Here is a 20617-nt window from a genome sequence, read left to right on the forward strand (position 1 = left end):
GTGTTACAAAGGCCTTAAGGTTCTGCACTTCTTGTACGGTATTATTTGCTCAAAGGATCTAACTGTATATAAGCACATGTGTTCCAAATGGTGTTACTAGTGCTACATGATCTACACGAAAACAGTTTAAAGATTTAATACTCTTCTCTCTCTACTTACCCTCCGCACACCTCACCCTCATCCGCATCTTTCACCTTTTCTCTGGGTCCATTCTCCGCTGATGTCTCTTCACAGTGTCTCCTCTCTGTGGTTTTTCCACCTTCACTTCCCATCTTTCCTTTCAGGAGTTCTAAAGGCCACCTTTCTTCTGTTGCCTCCTCTTTAGGAGTACCAGGCTCAAGTGGAAGAAATGAGGTTGATGATGAATCAGTTGGAAGAGGACCTGGTTTCGGCGAGAAGGCGGAGTGACCTCTATGAATCGGAGCTCAGAGAGTCTCGGCTGGCTGCTGAAGAGTTTAAGCGGAAAGCAACAGAATGTCAGCATAAACTGATGAAGGTAGCTAGCTCCCTTCTGGGAGGGAGTTTTGGAGGTAGATTCCTGGATGATCTTAGCAATAATAAAGGGAATCCTAGCTTAATAAGTGTACATTCGAGAAGCCATGGGGTGCCCTACAGAGTTCCTGGTGTTGATTAGAGAAGGTAACTTAATTTTTTATTATCGTCCTAATTGTTTTGGCCACAGAGACCAAGAAAGTATAGCCTGTAGTGTTGTCTTATAAGATTTTTAGGTTCTTGAGAGTTCCCAATATGTTGTATCTTTTAAATTACAGGCTAAAGATCAAGGGAAGCCTGAAGTGGGAGAATATGCCAAACTGGAGAAGGTATTTTCCATTATTGGTATTGGGATTTGGGCAGATGGTCTCTTAAATGGGCTTTACAGGTGGCGCTAGTGATAAAGAGCCCGCCTGCCAATGCAGGAGATACAAGAGACAAAGGTTGGATCCCTAGGTTGGGAAGATCCCCTGAGGGGGGCGTGGCAGCCCACTCCATCGTTTCTGCCTGGAGAGTCCCATGGACAGAGGAGCCTGGTGGACCACAGTCCCTAGGGTTGCAAAGAGTCGGACAAAACTGAAGCGACTTAGCATGCACACATGCAGTCTCTTAAATGTTGCTCTCCGTGGCCTGTCATTGGTTAAGAATATATTTGCAGTGAACAGAAAACTCTCTTCTGGGTTTATTTTGATGATCAGTCTCTGGATGACCAAGTTTAGCTTCAGCTATGGTTCTAAAAGGGGGAGAAGACACCTCTTTTTTTTTTTTTTGTCATGCCCTCTCACAGTAACATACAAACCCAGATACTCAGTAAAACAGATGGAAAACTTTACTGTTTTAAAGTACAGGCGATTTCGGTTCCCTTTTTTGCCGTCTGTATGTGTGTCGCTGGTTCTAGAGAAACGGTCCACATGGAGGTTTACACTGAGACATTCAAAGGCTTCTCTGATAGGCTGCTGTTCTTCTTCTCCATCAGTAGGTATTATAAAACAATAAGACCCCCACAGAAACCTCAAGAAAATAGGCCTGTAGTAAATCTAGCAAGACCTTAATACCAATGTGCCTTTTGTTTTATTTCCTGGGATTTTAATTACAGATCAATGCTGAGCAGCAGCTCAAAATTCAGGAGCTCCAAGAGAAGCTAGAAAAGGTAAGCCCAAGGGGATATTTGGGGGAACTTACCTCCCATTTCGGAGAAGGCAATGGCACCCCACTCCAGTACTGTTGCCCGGAAAATCCCATGGATGGAGGAGCCTGGTAGGCTGCAGTCCATAGGGTCGCTAAGAGTCAGACACAACTGAGTGACTTCACTTTCAGTTTCTACTTTCATGCATTGGAGAAGGAAATGGCAACCCACTCCAGTGTTCTTGCCTGGAGAATCCCATGGACGGAGAAGCCTGGTAGACTGCGGTCCATGGGGTCACACAGAGTCGGACACAACTGAAGCGACTTGGCAGCACCTCCCATTTCCAAGTACTTTTTCTTGCCCTATCCTAGAGGGTGAAAGATCAAAGAAAGAGAATTAGTCACCCAGCACTGAGGGAGATTAAGCGGGGTGGTGAGCTATTACCTGAAAATATCAGAGTTCTGAATATACTTTCTCTTTTGGGGACCTGTCAAGCAGTATTTGTTTAAACAAACAAACCAGAAACCAAGCTCTATGAGACTGTCAATTCAAAGTTCAAATTGTACTACAACAAATCCCAAGAGGCTGGCTCCTCTCCCTTCAGGGGACCGGGTTCACATCTTGTTCATGACCCAGGCGGCTTTCCATCAGAGACCGTTGGCAGCCTTCCTGTCCATTGGGAGCCTGGAGGAGCCAGGAGTCCTCGAGTGGTTGGGGAGGAGGGTGGGTGTGGTTTATGGTTTCTGACACAGTGAGTGCTAATGGCCCTTCCTTTGGGTGAGCTGGGGAAATGCTAAAGAAAGGGCCGGAATGAATATGGCCTTCAGGAAGGTTTGTGAATGTGTTTAAAAGAGCCCTTTAATTTTCCTCCTCCTCCTTTTTAAAGCTGTGTTTTTGAAAACATATAACATTGACTTTACCATCTTAATCATTTTGAGTGTCCGGTTCCTTAGCGTGTTAGATATTATCTCCATTGTATAGCAAATCTCGAGAACTTTTTTCTCGCAAAACTTACACTATCTGTTAGATGCTAACCACCCCTTTAGTGAATGCCCACCCTTGGTAACCCTTCCTTCCTTTCTTCCCTCCCTTCCTGTCAGTGTATTTTATTGAAATACAGTTGATTTACAATGTTGTGTGCCTACGCTGCACAGTGGAGTGATTCAGTTACACACATATGCACATTCTTTGTCATATTCTTTTCCTTTATGGCTTATTACAAAACACTGAATATAGTTCCCTCTGCTATTCAGGAGGACCTTGTTTATCCATCCTATATATATATATATGATATATATCACTATATATCATAATTTGCCTCTGGTAATCTACTTTGCTTGTATGCTTTTGACGGTGTTAGACACTTCCTGTGGGTGGAATCATACAGTATTTGTCTTTTTGTGACTAGCTGTTTTCGCTCAGCACAGTGTCCTGGAGGCTCATCTATGTTGCAGCATGTGGCAGGATCTCCTTTTCAGAGGCTTCATGGTATTCCATAGCTGGGATGATCCACTTTTTCTGTATCCATTCATCTGACTCCTTCCTGTCTATTCTTGAGCTCACTTCGGAAAGCCTCTCTCAGCTAGAAGTTTGTGTGAGGACTCATGTCTTCTAGGACTCTGCCCGTCCCCCGTAGAAGAGGGGAGCAACCTATACATGTCAGCCACAGATGTAATTCTAAGTTTTCTAGTGGCCACATTATAAAAAGGTGAAAACTCTTTGAATGATACAGTTGTCATAATGCAATATATACAAAATGTCATCACAGCATGTATTGATATTAAAACATTTATACTGCTTCGGTTTTTAAATGAATTGAACTTTAGTAAACTTTAAAATTGATTTCCTAGTCACACTAGCCACATTTCCAGTGCTCACTGGGCACATGTGGGGAGCAACTCGCACACTGGCCAGTGTGCAGGTCTCCAAGCTAGAGTTTCCTTGCCATTTTCACTTTTTCAAATGATAATTTAAAGTGAATGCATGTGAGGTTGGTGGTTTACAGTCTGATCTTTATCATGATGCTCAAGGAGCTGCAGTATAGTTAAGACACAAATAAAAATTAACTTCAAAAGGTTAATTAAAAAAAAAAAAAAGACTTCCCTAACATGAATTTTGAGCCACTACAAACTCTATGGTGGTTGTGCCCTCTGATAGGTATTTCTTATTATTAAAGGTTTAAATTACAGCTTTTATGTTGTATTGTTATAAAAGTTAATAGTAGAGATTCCCCATAAAGAAGTTGGCAAGTGAGATGATTAAATAAGGAGAAAATTATTGCTCTGAGGTAAATACATTAATACTTAGGCAGATAAATCCAAGACTTTTTGTTTGCATTTATTCCAAAATATTGAATCTAAGAAGCTAAAGTTTGTCCAGTATTCCATTATCTTCTGTACCCCAGGAAATAAAAAAAAACTCTGTCAGTTTTAATTGTAGGATGCATTATTCCAAATTTAGTGATGTTAAAAAATATAAGTGCACCTTAGAATAGATGAAATACAGAATAAAATGAAAAGTTTGTTTGTGTTTTGAAGAATGGATAAAAATATCCATTCAGTGTGACCCGATTTGTTTTTTTTCTGTTTAGGAGATGATCCTCATCTTTTTCTGTGTCTAAACTGGGCCATCTCACCCGTCCCCCCCCCGCCCCGCTTCTTCTCCTTTCAGGCTGTGAAAGCTAGCACAGAGGCCACCGAGCTGCTGCAGAACATCCGTCAGGCGAAGGAGCGGGCCGAGCGTGAGCTGGAGAAGCTGCACAACCGTGAGGACTCCTCCGAGGGCATCAAGAAGAAGCTGGTGGAGGCCGAGGTGAGCAGGGGGCCTCCAGCCCCTGGGTCCTGCAGTGCCTGGCCTCTGGCCGTGTGGGGACGAAATGGAGGCACCGCCTGCTCTCTGCTTGCCTTTGTTCAAACCACTTTTCCCTTCAGCCCATTCCTCTGAACCCGAGAGGCTTGGGAATGTTTTCCCCAAAGGGGAGAAGCATTTGTCACAGAAGCTACGAGTAGAAAGATGTTTTGATAAAAACCTTTCCTCCCTGTTTGCTTTCCTCTGACCCACTCACTTGTGTGGGTGGACTCACGTTTATCTAGGTGAACTGTGACGCCGTCCCTGAGGTCTCCTCTTCCTTCCCTCTGTACCCTTGCTTTTCCTTGACTTTTCCTCCCAGCAGTGATAATAACATAGTAAATTTCGAGGCTTCAGCTGTGACCTGTGTGTGTCGGTAACTCCCAGATCTGTATTTTGGGGCCTCTTCTCTCCCTTCAATTCTTTGTTGTTGTTGTTGTTGTTGAAACCAATTATATAATTATGCAGAAAACACATGAGTGTCTTCTCATTGTTAAAAAAAAAAAAAAAATCACAGAACTGAAGAATCTAGAATCAGAAGGGACGTTTCCCCTTACTCCCCTCCAGCTTCCCCCTTGCCTGGGTGATGGTTCCGTGGAACAGCTGTGCCATAGTTGACTTAACCATCCCCCTTTCCTGGGCTTTCTGCTTCTCCCTATCACTGTGCTGGTGGTGACCTACTTGTCCACAACTCTCTGGGGCCACCCTCACCCACAGTCCAGGCAGTATTTCCCACTGCTCTCCTGACATGTTGCCTGGGTGTCTGAACAGTGCCTCTAATCTAAAATGAACTCACTTCCCCAACCAGCTGGGTCATCTTCTCAATCTCCTCATGCCGGTCGGGCCATCATCATCCATTCACCCCAGGCTTGGAGCCTTGGCACCGTCTGCTTCTCCCTGGGCCCTGCCACTTCACACATCTTCAGCCCTGCCAGTGCACCCACACTGTCCCCCTCCAGTGTCCCCCGCTGGCCATTTCTGCAGGCCTCCTCACAGTGCAGGTGCTCTTCCTCCCAGCTGAGCAAATGCACTCATTTCTCGGTTTTCTGCTTCCAGTCTCACTTTCCTCCCAGTTAACTCAGAAATGTCAGACTTGTGGACCTCCGGCTCCAGACTCATCACTACCCCTTGTACCATCCCAGAGCCATTAGTGCTTCCCTATGTCTTAGATCCATGAGACTATCAGCCGTTTGACCCACACATGCTCCCCTTGCCATGTTCTCCTGCTTCCCCCAAACTCACCTTATGCAGCAGCCCCTCTATGCTCTACCTGGGGCCTAAGCTGGCCACCTCTGTGCTGTTGCTGCTGCGCCCGTCTTTATTTGAAAGGCCTCCCCTCTCCTCCTGGCCCTCTCCCCTCCAGCCCGCTGCATCGGCCCCCTCCACAGCTCACATCTCCTTAACTCCTCCCCTCACCTGCTCAGTTCAAAGCTCTCTTTCCTGCCTGCAACCTCCTGCAGCGCTCCATACCTGTGTGCTTCATGGCTCTGCCCCTTTTCACCCATTTTATGTTTACTTGCCTTTCTCTTAGCTCTTCCAAGGGCAGGCATTCTGTCGACTTCCTCTGGGTATATTCCGAGATGCCTAGTGTGCTACTTTGCAGATAGTAGGTGCTTGGTAAATATTTGAATGAATGAATGCACTCTTGTAACCTACACAAGCGAGTACTACTCGGATTCCAGAACCGTGTCTTCCTCGCCGTGGCTCTGGGTGCCTGCGACTTCTCTTACCTGCCGCGAGCGTCCGCTTCCCGAGGGCCCCGTCCCTCGGCACAGGCGTTGCGCCCGCAGCCGTCACCCCATTAAAACTCTCTGATTGATTCACGATCTGCAGGAACGCCGCCACTCTCTGGAGAACAAGGTAAAGAGGCTAGAGACCATGGAGCGTAGAGAAAACAGACTGAAGGATGACATCCAGACAAAGTCCCAACAGATCCAGCAGATGGCTGATAAAATTCTGGTGAGCAGGAGCCAAGGTTGGCAAGTTCAACGATAACAGGTTGCAGAGGGAAGGGGGTCCAAAGAAGAAGCAGCCACCGGCACAGGGGAGGTTGTCGCCGAGCAGGCGAACTAAGAGGAAGTGGTCTTAGCGGATGACACGTCAGAGACTAGCATGAGTAACCTTACAGGTTGGACTTTTCAGCACTGGTAACAGATCCGTCAGTATGTTTTTTTTTTTTGCTCTGTTTGCTACTGCCTGACCTTTAGAAATACGAACGTGCACACGCTGTCATCTCCAATGCATTTTTACAGGAGGATTTACGTACTCCTATCAGCAGAGTTTTGTATGGCTGTTAACACTGCAAATGCTCATTTAAAAAAAAGAGGGGTAGAGACTCAGGGCTTTAAGACTAACACTCAGATCCTCGCTTTTGCAGAGGAAAGAAGTTAGTCACGCAGAATTGTTTTTCTCCGAGTAGTATTTGTCATAGATCCATGCTCACCCACTCACTTTCTCTGCTACAGTTGGTTATTATTCTTATTATTATTTTCACTTTCCTTAGATGTAGCAGATCTTTTTTTTTAGGTTTGTAATCACAGTTATTCTGTTTTTGGCTCTGATCAAATTAACTTGATCAAGGAAGGCTTGGGTGGTACTTGCCAACATGTTGGAAGTTTTGCTCCTGCCAGGGTGGAAGGCAGGTGAACCTTTAAAGGACTCTCCTTGAATTTCAGTCCCCAAATCAAGAATTTGAAGCCACTTTGGGGAGTGTGTTCATAGCCCCTTCCTTCCCTGCCCCTGGGAGAGACTCTGGAGTAATCGACCATTCCTCTCCACCATAAAAAGGCAAGGTGGTAAGCAGGGTGCTTCCCGCCTCCCTCTCTCTGTCTTTCTGTCTCTGCATCACTTCTGGGAAATGAGTCACCAGCAACTATATGAACTCCAGAATGACCGAATTATAGGCCTATACTAAATACCAGACAAAACCCAATAAAAACCTGATGCTTCAAATCTTTACATCTCTGTCTATATTCATGAGCATATGGGTATTCTTGAACAAATAGATGAAAAGAGAAATCAGTTAAATTGTTTTGCTTTGACACACAGTCTTCATAGATCCGTCTATACACAAAGGCAGATGTGACTGTTAGTCTACTCTCTCTGTTCTCTCGTTCCGTCATCCAAGTTTCTCTTGGCAATTGTCAAGTGTGTGAATTTTACCGTGAGTCAAGTGAATTCCCACCGAGATTCCACCACTGCCGCCTCTTGCTTGGTGCGAACGACGTGGTTAAGTCTCTTGTGGTTGCAAAGTGTTTCTCTGTTTAATGGTGATGTGTTCATTCATTCATTCAACAAATATTTAATGAGCTTCTACTATGTGCCAGGCACTATTCTAGGAGCTGGAAACAGCAGTGAACCGCAGTGTTTGCATAACAGGACGGAAGAGTCTGATCCAACACATGTAGAAAAGATAACGTTTTAAAAAATGACAACAACAACAAAAAATGCCAAAATGTGAAGAAGTCAGATTTTAGAATGTCCGCTTTTCCAAAGGTTCATTTGCAATTAAAACGTCGGAGTGTAGAGTTCTGCATTCCTGGATTATATGTTGCAAACTCCCGTTCACTCATGGATCAGAAATTTGGTCTCAACATTGTGAATCTCAGATGTCTGAGTTTTCAACCTGTTTTCAGTTTGATTTTCATTCCTGTGCCATCTTAGGAGGACTGAAACTAAGACAATTATCAAGTGATTTCTAACGTAAAGGAAAAGTAGCAGATTTCTTTTTCCAAGTGTGTCTTATGACCTATCCTAGTACCTTTGTGGTTGTGACTTCATTTATCAGAAAGTACCTTTGTTCAAGAACCTGGTGCTTAGGCTGTTCATAAAGTATCTGGAACAGGAGCAAAGAGGGGTCCTTAATACTGTTACATAATGATGATGCTCAGAAAGTCATCTCAAATGTCATTTGCATTAAAGTATTTGCTATTCTGTTAAGAACTTTCAAAACAGATAATTGGGGTTCTCATTATAGCAGAGTCTTTTGCTTTAATAAAAAGACCTCATTTCTGGGGATCCTTTAATATACCTAAAGCCCTTAAAGTATGTTTTTATTACTTAACATCCTATTTACATTCAGTTTTTCAAAATGACATCTGTTAGATTGCAGTAGATCTTGTGCACCTGGTTTTAACATTGAATACTTTACTGGCCCCCAAGTCAAAGTCAGTGCTTGCAGACTCAGAATTTCAAAAGCTTAATCAGTACCATTTCATGTGTGTGTGAATCTGAAAGTATTTTTTCCTTCATTTTATGGTCATATCCTGTATAATTTCCTCATTCTTCAAATTCTCATAATTATTCCTATTTCAAAGAAAATCTTCAATATAGTGTGAAGAGATGAAAACTTGGAGTAATGACTTTTGATATTAGTAATTAACTAATGGGTCCAGATTCATAAGAATTAATGTAGATGCAGATAGTTTCACTTAGAGAATATTTCAGTAAATTGAATGCTGCCTTTTATATGACCAGTTTATAATATGTTGCAAATGAATTGGTATAATTTCCAAATGAATTTTGTTTAAAAGCAGAAATCTTAATAAGAGAATGAAGAGGACTTTACATTTGAGCTGTTTATATTACTCCAAATTCTCTTCCTATCTTCCACATATGTGTACACATATTTATGTCATTTTTAGTCAATTTTATGTTCTGCCTTCTTCCCATTAGTGTTACATCATCTACACATGATCTCATATGAACATCTCTAGATAGTCACATTCTCCATATTACCAGTCAGTTAACATAATCATTCAAAACTCAAAGTGTTTGAATTGTTATATTAGTTTTCCTTCTTAGCTAGGGTTCCTGTCCAATCATTTTATTAATGAGGAAAATATAAAATTTTTTTATCATTAAAATAAACAAAGTAAATTGCCATTACTTTTCTTGTTTAAGGCTGTCATTGGAGCAACAGTTGCCTGAGGTTCAAGATAGTGGTCAGGGGCTTTGCACTGTATGGAATTTTGAAATTGTGTTGCCTCGTTACTCTCATTTCTCTAAGCAGAGATGAAGAGCTGCCTTTGACCTGTCACACTGATAGATTTCTGATCCCAGCCCACCAGCTGTGTGTGTATGAGTGTGAGTACTTGGACTTGGAAATCCCAGGGCCAAGGCTCAGTGGCGGTTTCCTTCTCCAGAATCGTAGAGGCTAGTTGTGAGGAAACACATGCCTGTTGTCTCTGGTGCCTGTGCCAAAGCCGTGCTTCCTCTGAATGTCTGACATGCGTCGGCTCTGCCCTTCCTTCACACACCTGACCGTCTCCTCCTTTTTGTCTAGGAGCTGGAGGAGAAGCACAGAGAAGCCCAGGTCTCAGCGCAGCATCTGGAGGTGCACCTGAAACAGAAAGAGCAGCACTATGAAGAAAAAATTAAAGTAAAGACACTTTCTGGTTTTCTCTGCCCTTCCTCCTACAGCACCGCGTAGCTCCTCTCTCCTCCCAGGTGCTTTGGGTCACTTCTTGCTAGAACAAAGGACTGTCTGGGGTAAATGCTGTCCTCAGGCCATGATGGGGGGTTTTATCCATGGAGGGGGTTGGATATCAGAAGTTCAAAAATAGTTTATTTCAAAAAATTTGGTCATCGTGTATTTTTAAATATTTAAAGATATCTTTAATATATTAAAATATTTAAAATGTCTTTAATTTTAAAAGTATAAAAATAATAAATCTTTAAAATATTTTTTGACCCACTGTCACTCAGTCCATGATAATTTAGATTTAGACAGATTCATCATTTCTTGGCTTTTAATTTCCTTCTTGCATCTTAGACCTAGATCTTTGTCTTTTATATAAAGTGTATCCTTGAGGACTTTCTTTAGTGGAGATAATGCTGGTGCCAGCCTCTATGTTTTGTGTGTCTGAAAATGTCTCTGTTTCTTCCTAGTTCTTGAAAGATGTTTTGACAGGGCATAGATTTCTAGGTTGGCAGTTATTTCTTATGATACTTTTTGAAAATATCATTCCGTTGATGTGTTTGGCTTTTATTATTGCAGTTGACAGTCAACTGTCAGTCTAACTGTTGCTTTCTTTGAAAGCAATCGTTCTTTTTTCTTTTAAAACTTTGTTTTGTCTTTAATTTTCTGAAGTTTTACTGTGCTAAAACTTTACATGTAGACAGATGTGGAGTTATTTATTTATCCTTCTTGAGATATACTGGACTTCGCTGCTGCTGCTGCTAAGTCGCTTCAGTTGTGTCTGACTCCGTGCGACCCCATAGACGGCAGTCCACCAGGCTCCCCCGTCCCTGGGATTCTCCAGGCAAGAACACTGGAGTGGGTTGCCATTTCCTTCTCCAGCGCATGAAAGTGAAAAATGAAAGTGAAGTCGCTCAGTCGTGTCCGACTCTTGGCGACCCCATGGACTGCAGCCCCCACCAGGCTCCTCCGTCCATGAGATTTTCCAGGCAAGAGTGCTGGAGTGGGGTGCCATTGCCTTCTCCAATACTGGACTTCGGAATATATTAAAAAAAATTCTGGAAAATTATTGGTCATTATGTCTCAAATATTGCCTCTTCCTCTTCTCTCTTTCCTTCCCTTATGAGAATTTGATTAGGCATGTGTTAGGTTACCGCTTGTTTTTTGGTGCTGCATTCTGGTTAAGCTCTAATTGATTTTCCAGTGTACTAATCCTTCCCTGTCTAATCTGCCGCTAAACTCATCCACTGAGTTTTAAATTTCAGTTAGTGTATTTATTGGTTTCTTGTCAGTCTGTTTGGTTCTTTTCCAAGTTTACTAGATTATTTAAGATAAGAACTTTTTATTCCCTGCATTCATTTGAAGCTTATCTTCTGCTTCTTTAAACTCATTAGCATAGTTATTTTTCCATCTATAGCTGATGATTCCAGAATCCGAAGTATCTGAAGGTCTGTTTCTGCTGTTGTTTCTCCTGGTTCTTTTTTATGGTGTCTGTCTTTTTGTGTGCCTGGTCAGCTGCTCATTTTCCTTGGCAAATTAATAATGGGGATTCTTTGAGACCTTGAATGAAAATGTGTGCCCACTTTGCAGGCATCCCTGGGCTTTGACTTCTCTATTTCCTTACCCTTTGAAGCAATTAAAAATGAAGCTCAAGTTTTTTTCAGCAAATGCCTCAAGTTCAAAACAGCTTTCTGCGCTTCTTACCTCTCTGGGTTTCTGCTTTCACTTAGATTTTAGTCTGTAATTTCGTACTCTTTTGCCAATTTTTAGGTACTTTTGGAAAATGTTTTTCATATTCTATCTAGCATTTTAAATCATTTTTTGTAGAAGAGCTGGCTTAAGTAATCCAGTCCACTATATCAAATAGTGAATTAAATTATTTCACTTATTGACATTATTATTTCATTTCAGTTTTTAGTAGTAAGTTTGGTGACCAGAAGTGACCACTAGCCTATTTCCTTTTAAAATCACACCATATTTTCATTGTGATTTTGGACCAAGCCTTTAATTATGTCTTATGTTCTTGAGAATCAGACATTGATTGGTCATTACATCTCAAATACTGTTATTTTCCCTTCAAAGTCAGACATTGAAGGAGTCTTTTAATTTTTGTGATGATTGTATTACTGGTTTGTTTGGTATCCTCAAAGAGTTAGCTGTTCCTATTTTGGGGAACAACAAGTATACATACTCAATTAGCAGCACTATTCTGGCATCCTCTCTTTCACCCCTGGGGTTCCTTTTGGTTATTTTTCATTGAAAGAAATACAAGGAAAGAACCTAGAATGGACTTTAGTTTTAGTGTGAATGCCTGCCTTCATACATTTTCAACTTTATCTGCCAATTTTTGGTTTTAGTTCTTACTGGCTTCTAGACTTTTATCTTTGAAATAAACTACCTTTCAGAAAATTATGAGAATGTTTACAATTGTCCACTGGCACCTTTGCATGATGAAAATAACCTTTGCAAAATTCATTCTGTAATTTGGGTGAGTATATTGACTTTCCTGTCAGAAAGCCATGTTTTATCTTAAATTGATATAAATGGCTACAGTGGAATCTCTGATTTCAAAGAAATTCCTTGCTTCCCTCTCAGGCATTGTCTTGTTCATCCTTCTGCCAGTCTAACCCCAGCAAAGCCAGGATGTGTGCCATTTTGATAAAGGCTTGTCCCTTCTGGCTCATACTTCTTTGCGTTGGTATTCATTGTTGCCAAAATGGAGGTCTTATTTATTTTTTTAATATTTATGTTCATTATTTATTTGACTGCACAGGGTCTTAGTTGTAGCACGTGGGATCTTTTAAGTTGAGGCATGCAAACTCTTAGTTGTGGCATGTGGGATCTAGTTCCCTGCTGCTGCTGCTAAGTCGCTTCAGTCGTGTCCGACTCTGTGCGACCCCATAGACAGCAGCCCACCAGGCTCCCCCATCTCTGGGATTCTCCAGACAAGAACACTAGTTCCCTGACCGGATATCAAATCTGGGCACCCTGCATTGGGAGCATGGAGTCCTAACCACTGGACTACCAGGGAAGTCCTTGGGGAGGTCTTATTTTGAACAGAGTCATTCTGAAAGTGGGCTTCATTGCTTTTTACTTCATAAGCAGAAGACTCCTTGTGTAGGCATTATGTGTTCTCTGCTACCTTCTAGGTGGCAAGAACTTGGCTTTATAGATCCTAGAGAATATTAGAGGGAGATTTGTTTTCTTCTTTCTTCCCTCCTGGCTTTATGAAACCATTTCTTTTTAGTCAGCTCTGCTTTGTGGCCCTGTTTTATCCCCTGTAAGGCCATTTTGGTAGTAATTGTGATCATACCCCAGATTCGGTCCTTTACTTACTCGTAATTTTAGAATCGCATCCTGACATCCAAGAGAACGGGCGGCTTATCCTCTTGAGGTTCATCCCTCCTCCCATGACCCCGTCCTCCACCTCTTATTCTTTTCTACCAACTTTCACTCTGTTTTATTCATCAGTCAGTTCTCGTTTAAAACTCTCTTTGAAATTGTCCTTTTCTTTCTTTGTCACGCAGGCCCCCTCCCTGCTCACTGGCTCTTTTCAGGGACGATGTCCCCATGAGCTGTGAAGGGCCCTTCACAATAGACAGTGGGAAAGGCAGATTTCAGCTCCCATCTGTGACCCCAATTCTTTGGGCTTTCTTCCCAGTATCAGATGTGGTGTCATTCAGAGAAGCTCAGTGATGAGAAACACAGGGTCAAAGGCTTGGCAAGTCATGATGTCGCCTTTCTTCCTCTCATTTTCGCTGGTTGTTTTGGCAACTGATGGCGCTCTGTGTGTCCCTCGCAGAACATTAGATCAAGCTGGTGGATGGTGACACCATTACTGTTTTATTTTTTCCTCTTGGGAACACTAGGTGCTTACAGTGGCATTCTCAGCACTGAGAACACATGATTTCTCTTCCCCTGGGAAAGATTTGTCTTTCCAGTGACTTTTTCTTTTTTTTTTTTACCCCCAGCTGGATCAGAGGAAAGATTGGAGGAAAGAGGTCCGTTCACCCCCATGCCGTCTCTTCAGTCTATTGACTCCCCACCTACTTTATCAGTAGGCAGAAGCCTCTTGTCCCTGGTTGTTTCTGAATGTCAACTTTCCGTGGTCACACAGGTTTCCTCAGTCTTCAGCTTTTTATCTTTCCACTCCCAGTCTGGAGATAACGAGATTATTTCTGTACAAATTAAGAGCAAGCATTGTTCTGAAAACTGCTGGCACGTTGACTACTATAATGTTGCCCCTAGGTACTAGCTGCAAATCATAAGATCTCTAGAGAGATCTTTCCCCTCCACTGCCCTCATTCTGGTGTCCACCTGCACTTTGACTATCCCTCTCTGGTCTTTTTGGCCGCTAATTTTAAAATAAATTCTTAGTTCAGGTCCTCTAGTTACTTGCCATTTGATGATCACGCTTGACTTCTTAACTTCTTCCTGGCTGATACATCTCTGCCCTGGAGTTGGGGAAGCGCGGCTTCTCCGGTGCTTTTCCTCTCCTTTCCTACTTTTCTCCGGTACCTCTTGTTAGTCTTCTGGGCTCAGGACGCTAACTTCTCCTTTTGTTTCCCCTCAGGTGTTGGACAATCAGATAAAGAAAGACCTAGCAGACAAGGAGACACTGGAGAACCTGATGCAAAGACACGAAGAGGAGGCCCATGAGAAAGGCAAAATTCTCAGCGAGCAGAAGGCGGTAGGTAGACGGAGTCGCAAAGGCGGTTTTAATGGGAGGGATTGTGAACCATGCCAGAAATCATGGGCTGGAGAAGAGTCCATTTGGTCTGTTTTATCCCATGGAGTCTGTCACTAACAGAAAGCTCTCTCTACAAGCCCTTCCTCTTGTAAAACGTGGTGGTGGTGGTGGCTTGTGGCCAGTTTTGCCTTTCATACCCTTCTTTAAGAACTCACGCTGACCTGCATCAACTAGAACCGTGACTTTTAAAACGTCCCCCCGATAACAACCCTGGTGGCCCTTGGCCGCAACCAGACATCTTATTTCCTTTCTAATCCCTGTAGGCAGATGTTTTCAGAAACCTGCAGCTTAAAAGATTCCCCTGTTGTGCTTGTTAATCTGCTTATTATCTCTCAGACCCTACTGAGATTTTTCACATCAGAATCTCTAAAGGAGGGTCCTGGAAAGTGATATTTTTAACCAGCAAGCCCCTTCCCTCCCCACCTTTCCCGTCCTGGCCAATTCTTATGATTCACTAAGTTGGGGAAGCTTTGATGTAGAGAATCTAGGACAGTAAGGGCTGGGTGAGAAGGAATCACTCAGAGAACGACAAGCCCGTGGGTGATAAGAACAGGAACTTGCAGATGCAAGGTTTAGAGGCTCCTGCAGGCTCAGGTCACATGCGGACAACACAGGGATTTAACGAGGCCTGTTGACTTAGGGAATGCCAGGTTCCTCAACAGGTCCTCCTGCATGTATTTCCTGCAGGTCCCTCAGCTGCTGGGGGGATGTGCAACCTCCGTTGATAAAATGAATGAGTGCCATCCCTGGGGTTGTGAGATCTATGCCCCTCAGGGTATAAGCTAGTTGAGTCTCTGGTCTGATGGTCCTGCCTTTCAGATAATCGTTCTGCCTGGCCCACGTGGCCTGTGTCATTCTCACTCCAGTGGCACCATCTGTGTGCAAGATTCCAAAAGATCCCTTGTGTTTCAGATGATCAATGCTATGGATTCCAAGATCAGATCCCTGGAACAAAGGATAGTGGAATTGTCGGAAGCCAATAAACTTGCGGCCAACAGCAGTCTCTTTACCCAGAGGAACATGTAAGTATTCAGATTCTAACTATGTGCCTGATTCCACTCTGATCCTGCCTCCTGGGGCACAAATTCTGCTCTTCTGTGTGGTGGAGCCGAAGTGGATTTAATGACTCCTGTTCTGGGGCCCAACCTCTGTATGCTTAGGAAGCTTTGCCCCCTCTGAAGTCATCTCGCTCTACCTTGTCCTCTCTTTTGAGCTGGGTTTTCTCAAATGCTTCAGATTCCCATCCCATCACAGAGTGTTTTGCTCTCTCTAACGAGTCTATTTATAGCTGGCTTCTGGAGAGCTGCCATCCTTGTTCCCTAGACTTGCATCCTGTTATCAGTTGGAGGTGATCTCCAGTGTGCCCAACTGTGAAGCTGGGCCCTGGGGTGTGAGTTTAGGGGGTTCAGCAGGTACTCTCCTGTGATCCAGGAGCACTTTGATCTTAATCTTTTCCCCCAAAGAATTACAATTTCCAGGATTTCCACCCCACCTTAGATATGTCCCTTTAGAGACCTTAAACATTCCCATCTTAGTTTAAACCTGCTTGGTAGGCCACTGTCTGATGTTTGAGTCATTCCAGCTTCTAAGCAGCCTGTGGTTAGCAGAAGTGGAAGGAGTATCATTCTTTTTCCTTATGACCCCCTTTTCCCTAGGGCCCATCTCAATGAGTCATTAGGGTGCTCTTGTACTCAGGAGGCCCTTCCTGCTGTCCTGTACAGACTAGAAAAATAAAAAGGTCTACCAAAAGAGTGAAATGATAGTATCCCTTGACCATACTTAAGCTCATCAAGAAGGGACTCTGAACAGTGGGGACTGAGTGGGCCCCAGGTCCCCTTGCTGGAGTCATGCACACGAGGCCAGGTCTGGACAGCACTAACCTGGGAACAAGTGTGGTCCATGTAACTGAGACACACCTCTCTCTCTGTTTCTGCCTGTCCTTCCAAGGGGGGACATGCTCACCTCTAATGAGACTGTGATTTTGCTTGGCTCCTCCTGCCACCCCCACCAGGAAGGCCCAGGAAGAGATGATTTCAGAACTCAGGCAACAGAAGTTTTACCTGGAGACGCAAGCTGGGAAATTGGAGGCCCAGAACCGGAAGCTGGAGGAGCAGCTGGAAAAAATAAGCCACCAAGACCACAGTGACAAGAACCGTCTGCTGGAGCTGGAGACCAGGCTAAGGGAGGTAAGAGTGAAGGGTGACCTCCCAAGGATATTTGTTGGAGCACCAGAGACCCCAGCCAGCCAGGTGTCAAGCTCAAATCAATAGCCATCATGGATGGTGGTGAAGAGTGCAGTCGGGACCACAGGGGTCTGGGTTAGAATTCCACCTCCACTTCTTAGGAGTTTGACAGCCTTAGGGCTGCTCCTTTATCAGGTTACGCAAGGATGACGTAAATTGGTGCACCTTCAAATGGGGGCAGAGAGATTCCTCTGTCCTGGGTCATGGAGGATCACGTGACCGTGTCCTTGCTTGGAGTTTAGCACATAGTATGGCTTAGTGACAGAGGTTTCGTGGCAGTGGGAGACTAAATGAGAAGTCTGAACTTTAGGTTTGTTTGATGGAAAGTGATTGTTTTCAGAGGGATAAAGTAGCTGGGAAGGATAGCCAGGTTTGGGAAGGGAAATCTCACACATTTAGTTGTGAATATTTTGAGGTTGATTTAAGCTGTGACTTGACATCACCAACTGTATATTTATTAAATGCCTGCCGTTTGCCAGTTAGTAGCCTGATGGACAGTGGTGACAAGATAGACCCACCCTTGATCTGTGGGGCTGTCAGCCCAGCAGGTTGGCTTAGTAGACACTGGCAGAGATAGAACTGGAACTCAGGAGGGAGGTTGTTCAAAGTGGGACATCCCAACTGGGTGTGATGACAAGGGACTCATATTTGTGATGGAATTCTTCCAAGAGTGTATAATCTCTGTTATGGCAAAGACGTTAAGCAGACCATCTTTAGTTAAGGACTAAACCATGAGGAAATTCTGCCCTTTAAGAATGTCTTCTTTGTTTGTACTGGAGTATTAAGTGAGGCCACTTCTCTGAAGGAGCAGGGTTGGCAATGTGTGGACCCCTCTCTATTAAGACCACGTGGCCTTTGTGTTGAAATGCAGATTCCTGGGTAGCTTCCTCCCTCAGCTTTTTTAATTGAATTGAGTTGAGCAGTGATGGGCTGAGGAGCAGGGATTTGCATTCTTAACAAGCACCCTGGGTGATGCTTATGCTTCCGGAGTTTGAGGACCATTGTTCTTGGTTGTCCAGAAGCCTTAGGCAGTGGTTTTACTTTTCTTATCCAGGCTATATTTTTACTCTTCAGTAAGTTTAACCACACTTCCCTGTAGCGTCAGCCTTAGCAGTGTGAGTGTAAATAACTCAGATTTCTCTGAGCGTGGGAACATTGGCTAACTGTCTTTTGCTTTCCCTTCCCGTAAGTGTCTCTCTTCTGTGTCTGCCCTACAACTGTTGTTCCACTGGGCGTTAATCTAACCCAGGGAGGGTGTGTTGCTTTATTTTTGAATCTGTATAGTTAGCCCCGCAAAGGGTGGTGTGAGAAATTTAGGACACTTCCAGAGAGGTTCAGGGCTGTATGTACTCTAGGGGAGTCTGGAGTTTAACTTTATTGATTTATTTTTAAAATTTTTATGGGATGATTTTTATAGTTGCTTTACAGTGTTGTTGTATTAGTTTCTGCTGTACAACAGAGTGAGTCAGTTATACACATATCAACTCTTTTGTGTTCTTTTCCCATATACATCATTACCGAGTATTGAGTAGAGTTCCCTGTGCTTTACAGTAGGCCCTTATTAGTTACCTATTTTACATATAGTAGTGTGTATATGTCAGTCCCAATCTCACAATTTATCCCTCCCCCATTCCCCCTGTCAACCATAACTTTGTTTTCTACATCTGAGTCCATTTCAGTTCTGTAAATAAGTTCACTTGTACCTTTCTTTTTAGATTCCACATGTAAGTGATATCATACGATACTTGTCTTTCTCTGACTTCACTCAGTATGACAATCTGAAGTCCTTCCATGTTGCTGCAGATGGTGTTATTTCATTCCTTTTTATGGGGGACTTGTACTCCAATGTGTATATGTACCGCATCTTGTTCATCCGTTTCTCTGTCGATGGACGTTTAGCTTGCTTCCATGTCCTGGCTATTGTAAACAGTGCTGCAGTGGGTTGCATGTATCTTTTCAAATCACGGCTTTCTCTGGATATATGCTGAGGAGAGGGATGTGGGATCATATGGTAGCTCTGCTTTTAGTGTTTTAAGGAACTGCCATACTGTTCCCTATGGTGACTGTATCATCAAAATCCTATTGGTTCTCTGGGTTGCATCTCTTGTCTTTCTCCTCTTCATGCCTATGACCGCTGAGACTTGGGTTTTACCTTTCCCAAGGAGCCCTCTCCAACCCCCTGGACCTAGATGGGATGTCTCCTTTGGGTCCCCATGGCCTTTCATGATTAGCTTATTCCCTGCGTACCCCTTGGCCGTCTTCATTAAACAGCAGGCTCTCAAACAGCAGCAGGCATCTCTTATTTGCTTGGTGTCCCATGTCCAGCACAGGGTCTGGTCCTTAGAACAGCTTATCACGTTGGTTATGTCAGCAGATGTGCCAGGGTCTTCCACATCTCCACGCCTTGGATGTCTTGCTTCCTCTGCTTGGAGTTTTCTTTCCCCTCTTATCTGCTTGTTTGGCTCCTGGGATTCTTCAGTACACAGATCCACAATTACTTTCTCTCCCTCTCTGCTGTGTTCCCACATTTCTGCATGTCTGGACCATTGCACTTGATCACAGTGTATGGCAATGGTTGGTTTTTAGTTTTTCTCCCGACCTTGAAGGCAGAGACTGTTTCATCTCTGTATTTCCTTATATATAGAATTTGCCAATTAAGTATTTCTTGAATAGATGAAAGTTTGAGTAGATAGATGAGTAGACGGAGGGAGGAATGATTAGTTCACAGTGTGACCTTAATTCAGGTTACCTGATGAGAACAAATCAGAACAAGAATATTTAAAATAAGTAGAATGAAAAAAAATAATAAAATAAGTAGAATGCAGTCTGTTGTTCCACTTGTAATCCCATTGTAAAGATGTCCTTATTACCGTCAAGGTGTTATTTATGTTTTTTCTTGTTGTTCAGTTGCTAAGTTGTGTCTGACTCTTTGGAACCCCAGCACTCCAGGCTCCTCTGTCCCACACTGTCTCCTGGAGTTTGCTCAAGGAGACGTCCATTTGATTGGTGATGCTATCTAACCATCTCTTCCTCTGTCATTGTCTTCTCCTTTTGCCTTCAGTCTTTCCCAACATCAGGGTCTTTTTCAGTGAGTTGGCTCTTCTCATTAGTTGGCCAAAGTATTGGAGCTTCAGCTTCAACATCAGTCCTTTCAGTGAATATTCCAGGTTGATTTTCTTTAGGGTTGACTGGAATTGATCTCCTTGAAGTCCAAGGAACTTTGAAAAATCTTCTCCAGCACCACGGTTTGAAGGCATTAATTTTTCAGTGCTCAGCCTTCTTTATGGTCCAACTCTCACATCTATATATGACTACTGGAAAAACCATAGCTTTGACTGTACGGACTTTTGTCAGCAAAGTGATGTCTTTGCTTTTTAATATGCCATCTATGTTTGTCATAGTTTTCCTTCCAAGGAGCAAGTGTCTTTTAATTTCATGGCTGCAGTCATCGTCCACAGTGATTTTTGGGCCCCCAAAAGAATATCTGTCACTGTTTCCACTTTTTCCCCTTCTATTTGCCATGAAGTGATGGGACTAGATGTCATGATCTTAATTTTCTAATGTTGAGTTTCAAACCAGCTTTTTCACTCTGCTCTTTCACCTTCATCAAGAAGCTTTTTAGTTCCTCTTCACTTTCTGCCTTAAGAGTGGTATCATCTGAGTATCTGAGATTGTTTATATTTCTCCTGGCAGTCTTGATTCCAGCTTGTGAATCATCCAGCCTGGTATTTCTCACGATG

The 20617-nt window shown here is 43.3% G+C and overlaps 1 protein-coding gene across 21 annotated transcripts in view; it reads left to right on the top strand.

Moving 5' to 3' along the window:
- Positions 1-20617, top strand: part of CIT (citron rho-interacting serine/threonine kinase) — a 176690-nt gene that overhangs the window by 102526 nt on the left and 53547 nt on the right. For 14 of the 21 annotated variants that reach the window (XR_015144536.1, XR_015144535.1, XM_086347846.1 and 11 more), the window contains 9 exons: positions 326-496; positions 771-821; positions 1589-1642; positions 4289-4429; positions 6299-6424; positions 9750-9845; positions 14458-14574; positions 15547-15656; positions 16646-16820. Coding sequence is in view for 19 of the 21 variants with exons in the window: in XM_086347846.1 (XP_086203972.1) it covers positions 326-496; positions 771-821; positions 1589-1642; positions 4289-4429; positions 6299-6424; positions 9750-9845; positions 14458-14574; positions 15547-15656; positions 16646-16820 (1041 nt within the window). In the remaining 2 variants the exon portion in view is untranslated. The remainder of the gene's footprint in view (positions 1-325; positions 497-770; positions 822-1588; positions 1643-4288; positions 4430-6298; positions 6425-9749; positions 9846-14457; positions 14575-15546; positions 15657-16645; positions 16821-20617) is intronic. The other 7 variants (XM_086347854.1, XM_086347855.1, XM_086347856.1 and 4 more) reach the window with 2 other exon arrangements.

This window comes from Bos grunniens, chromosome 17 (genome assembly GCF_055505025.1).
Source record: "Bos grunniens cultivar Pamir isolate PY7600 chromosome 17, Bosgru_T2T1.0, whole genome shotgun sequence".
NCBI classification, from domain to species: domain Eukaryota; kingdom Metazoa; phylum Chordata; class Mammalia; order Artiodactyla; family Bovidae; genus Bos; species Bos grunniens.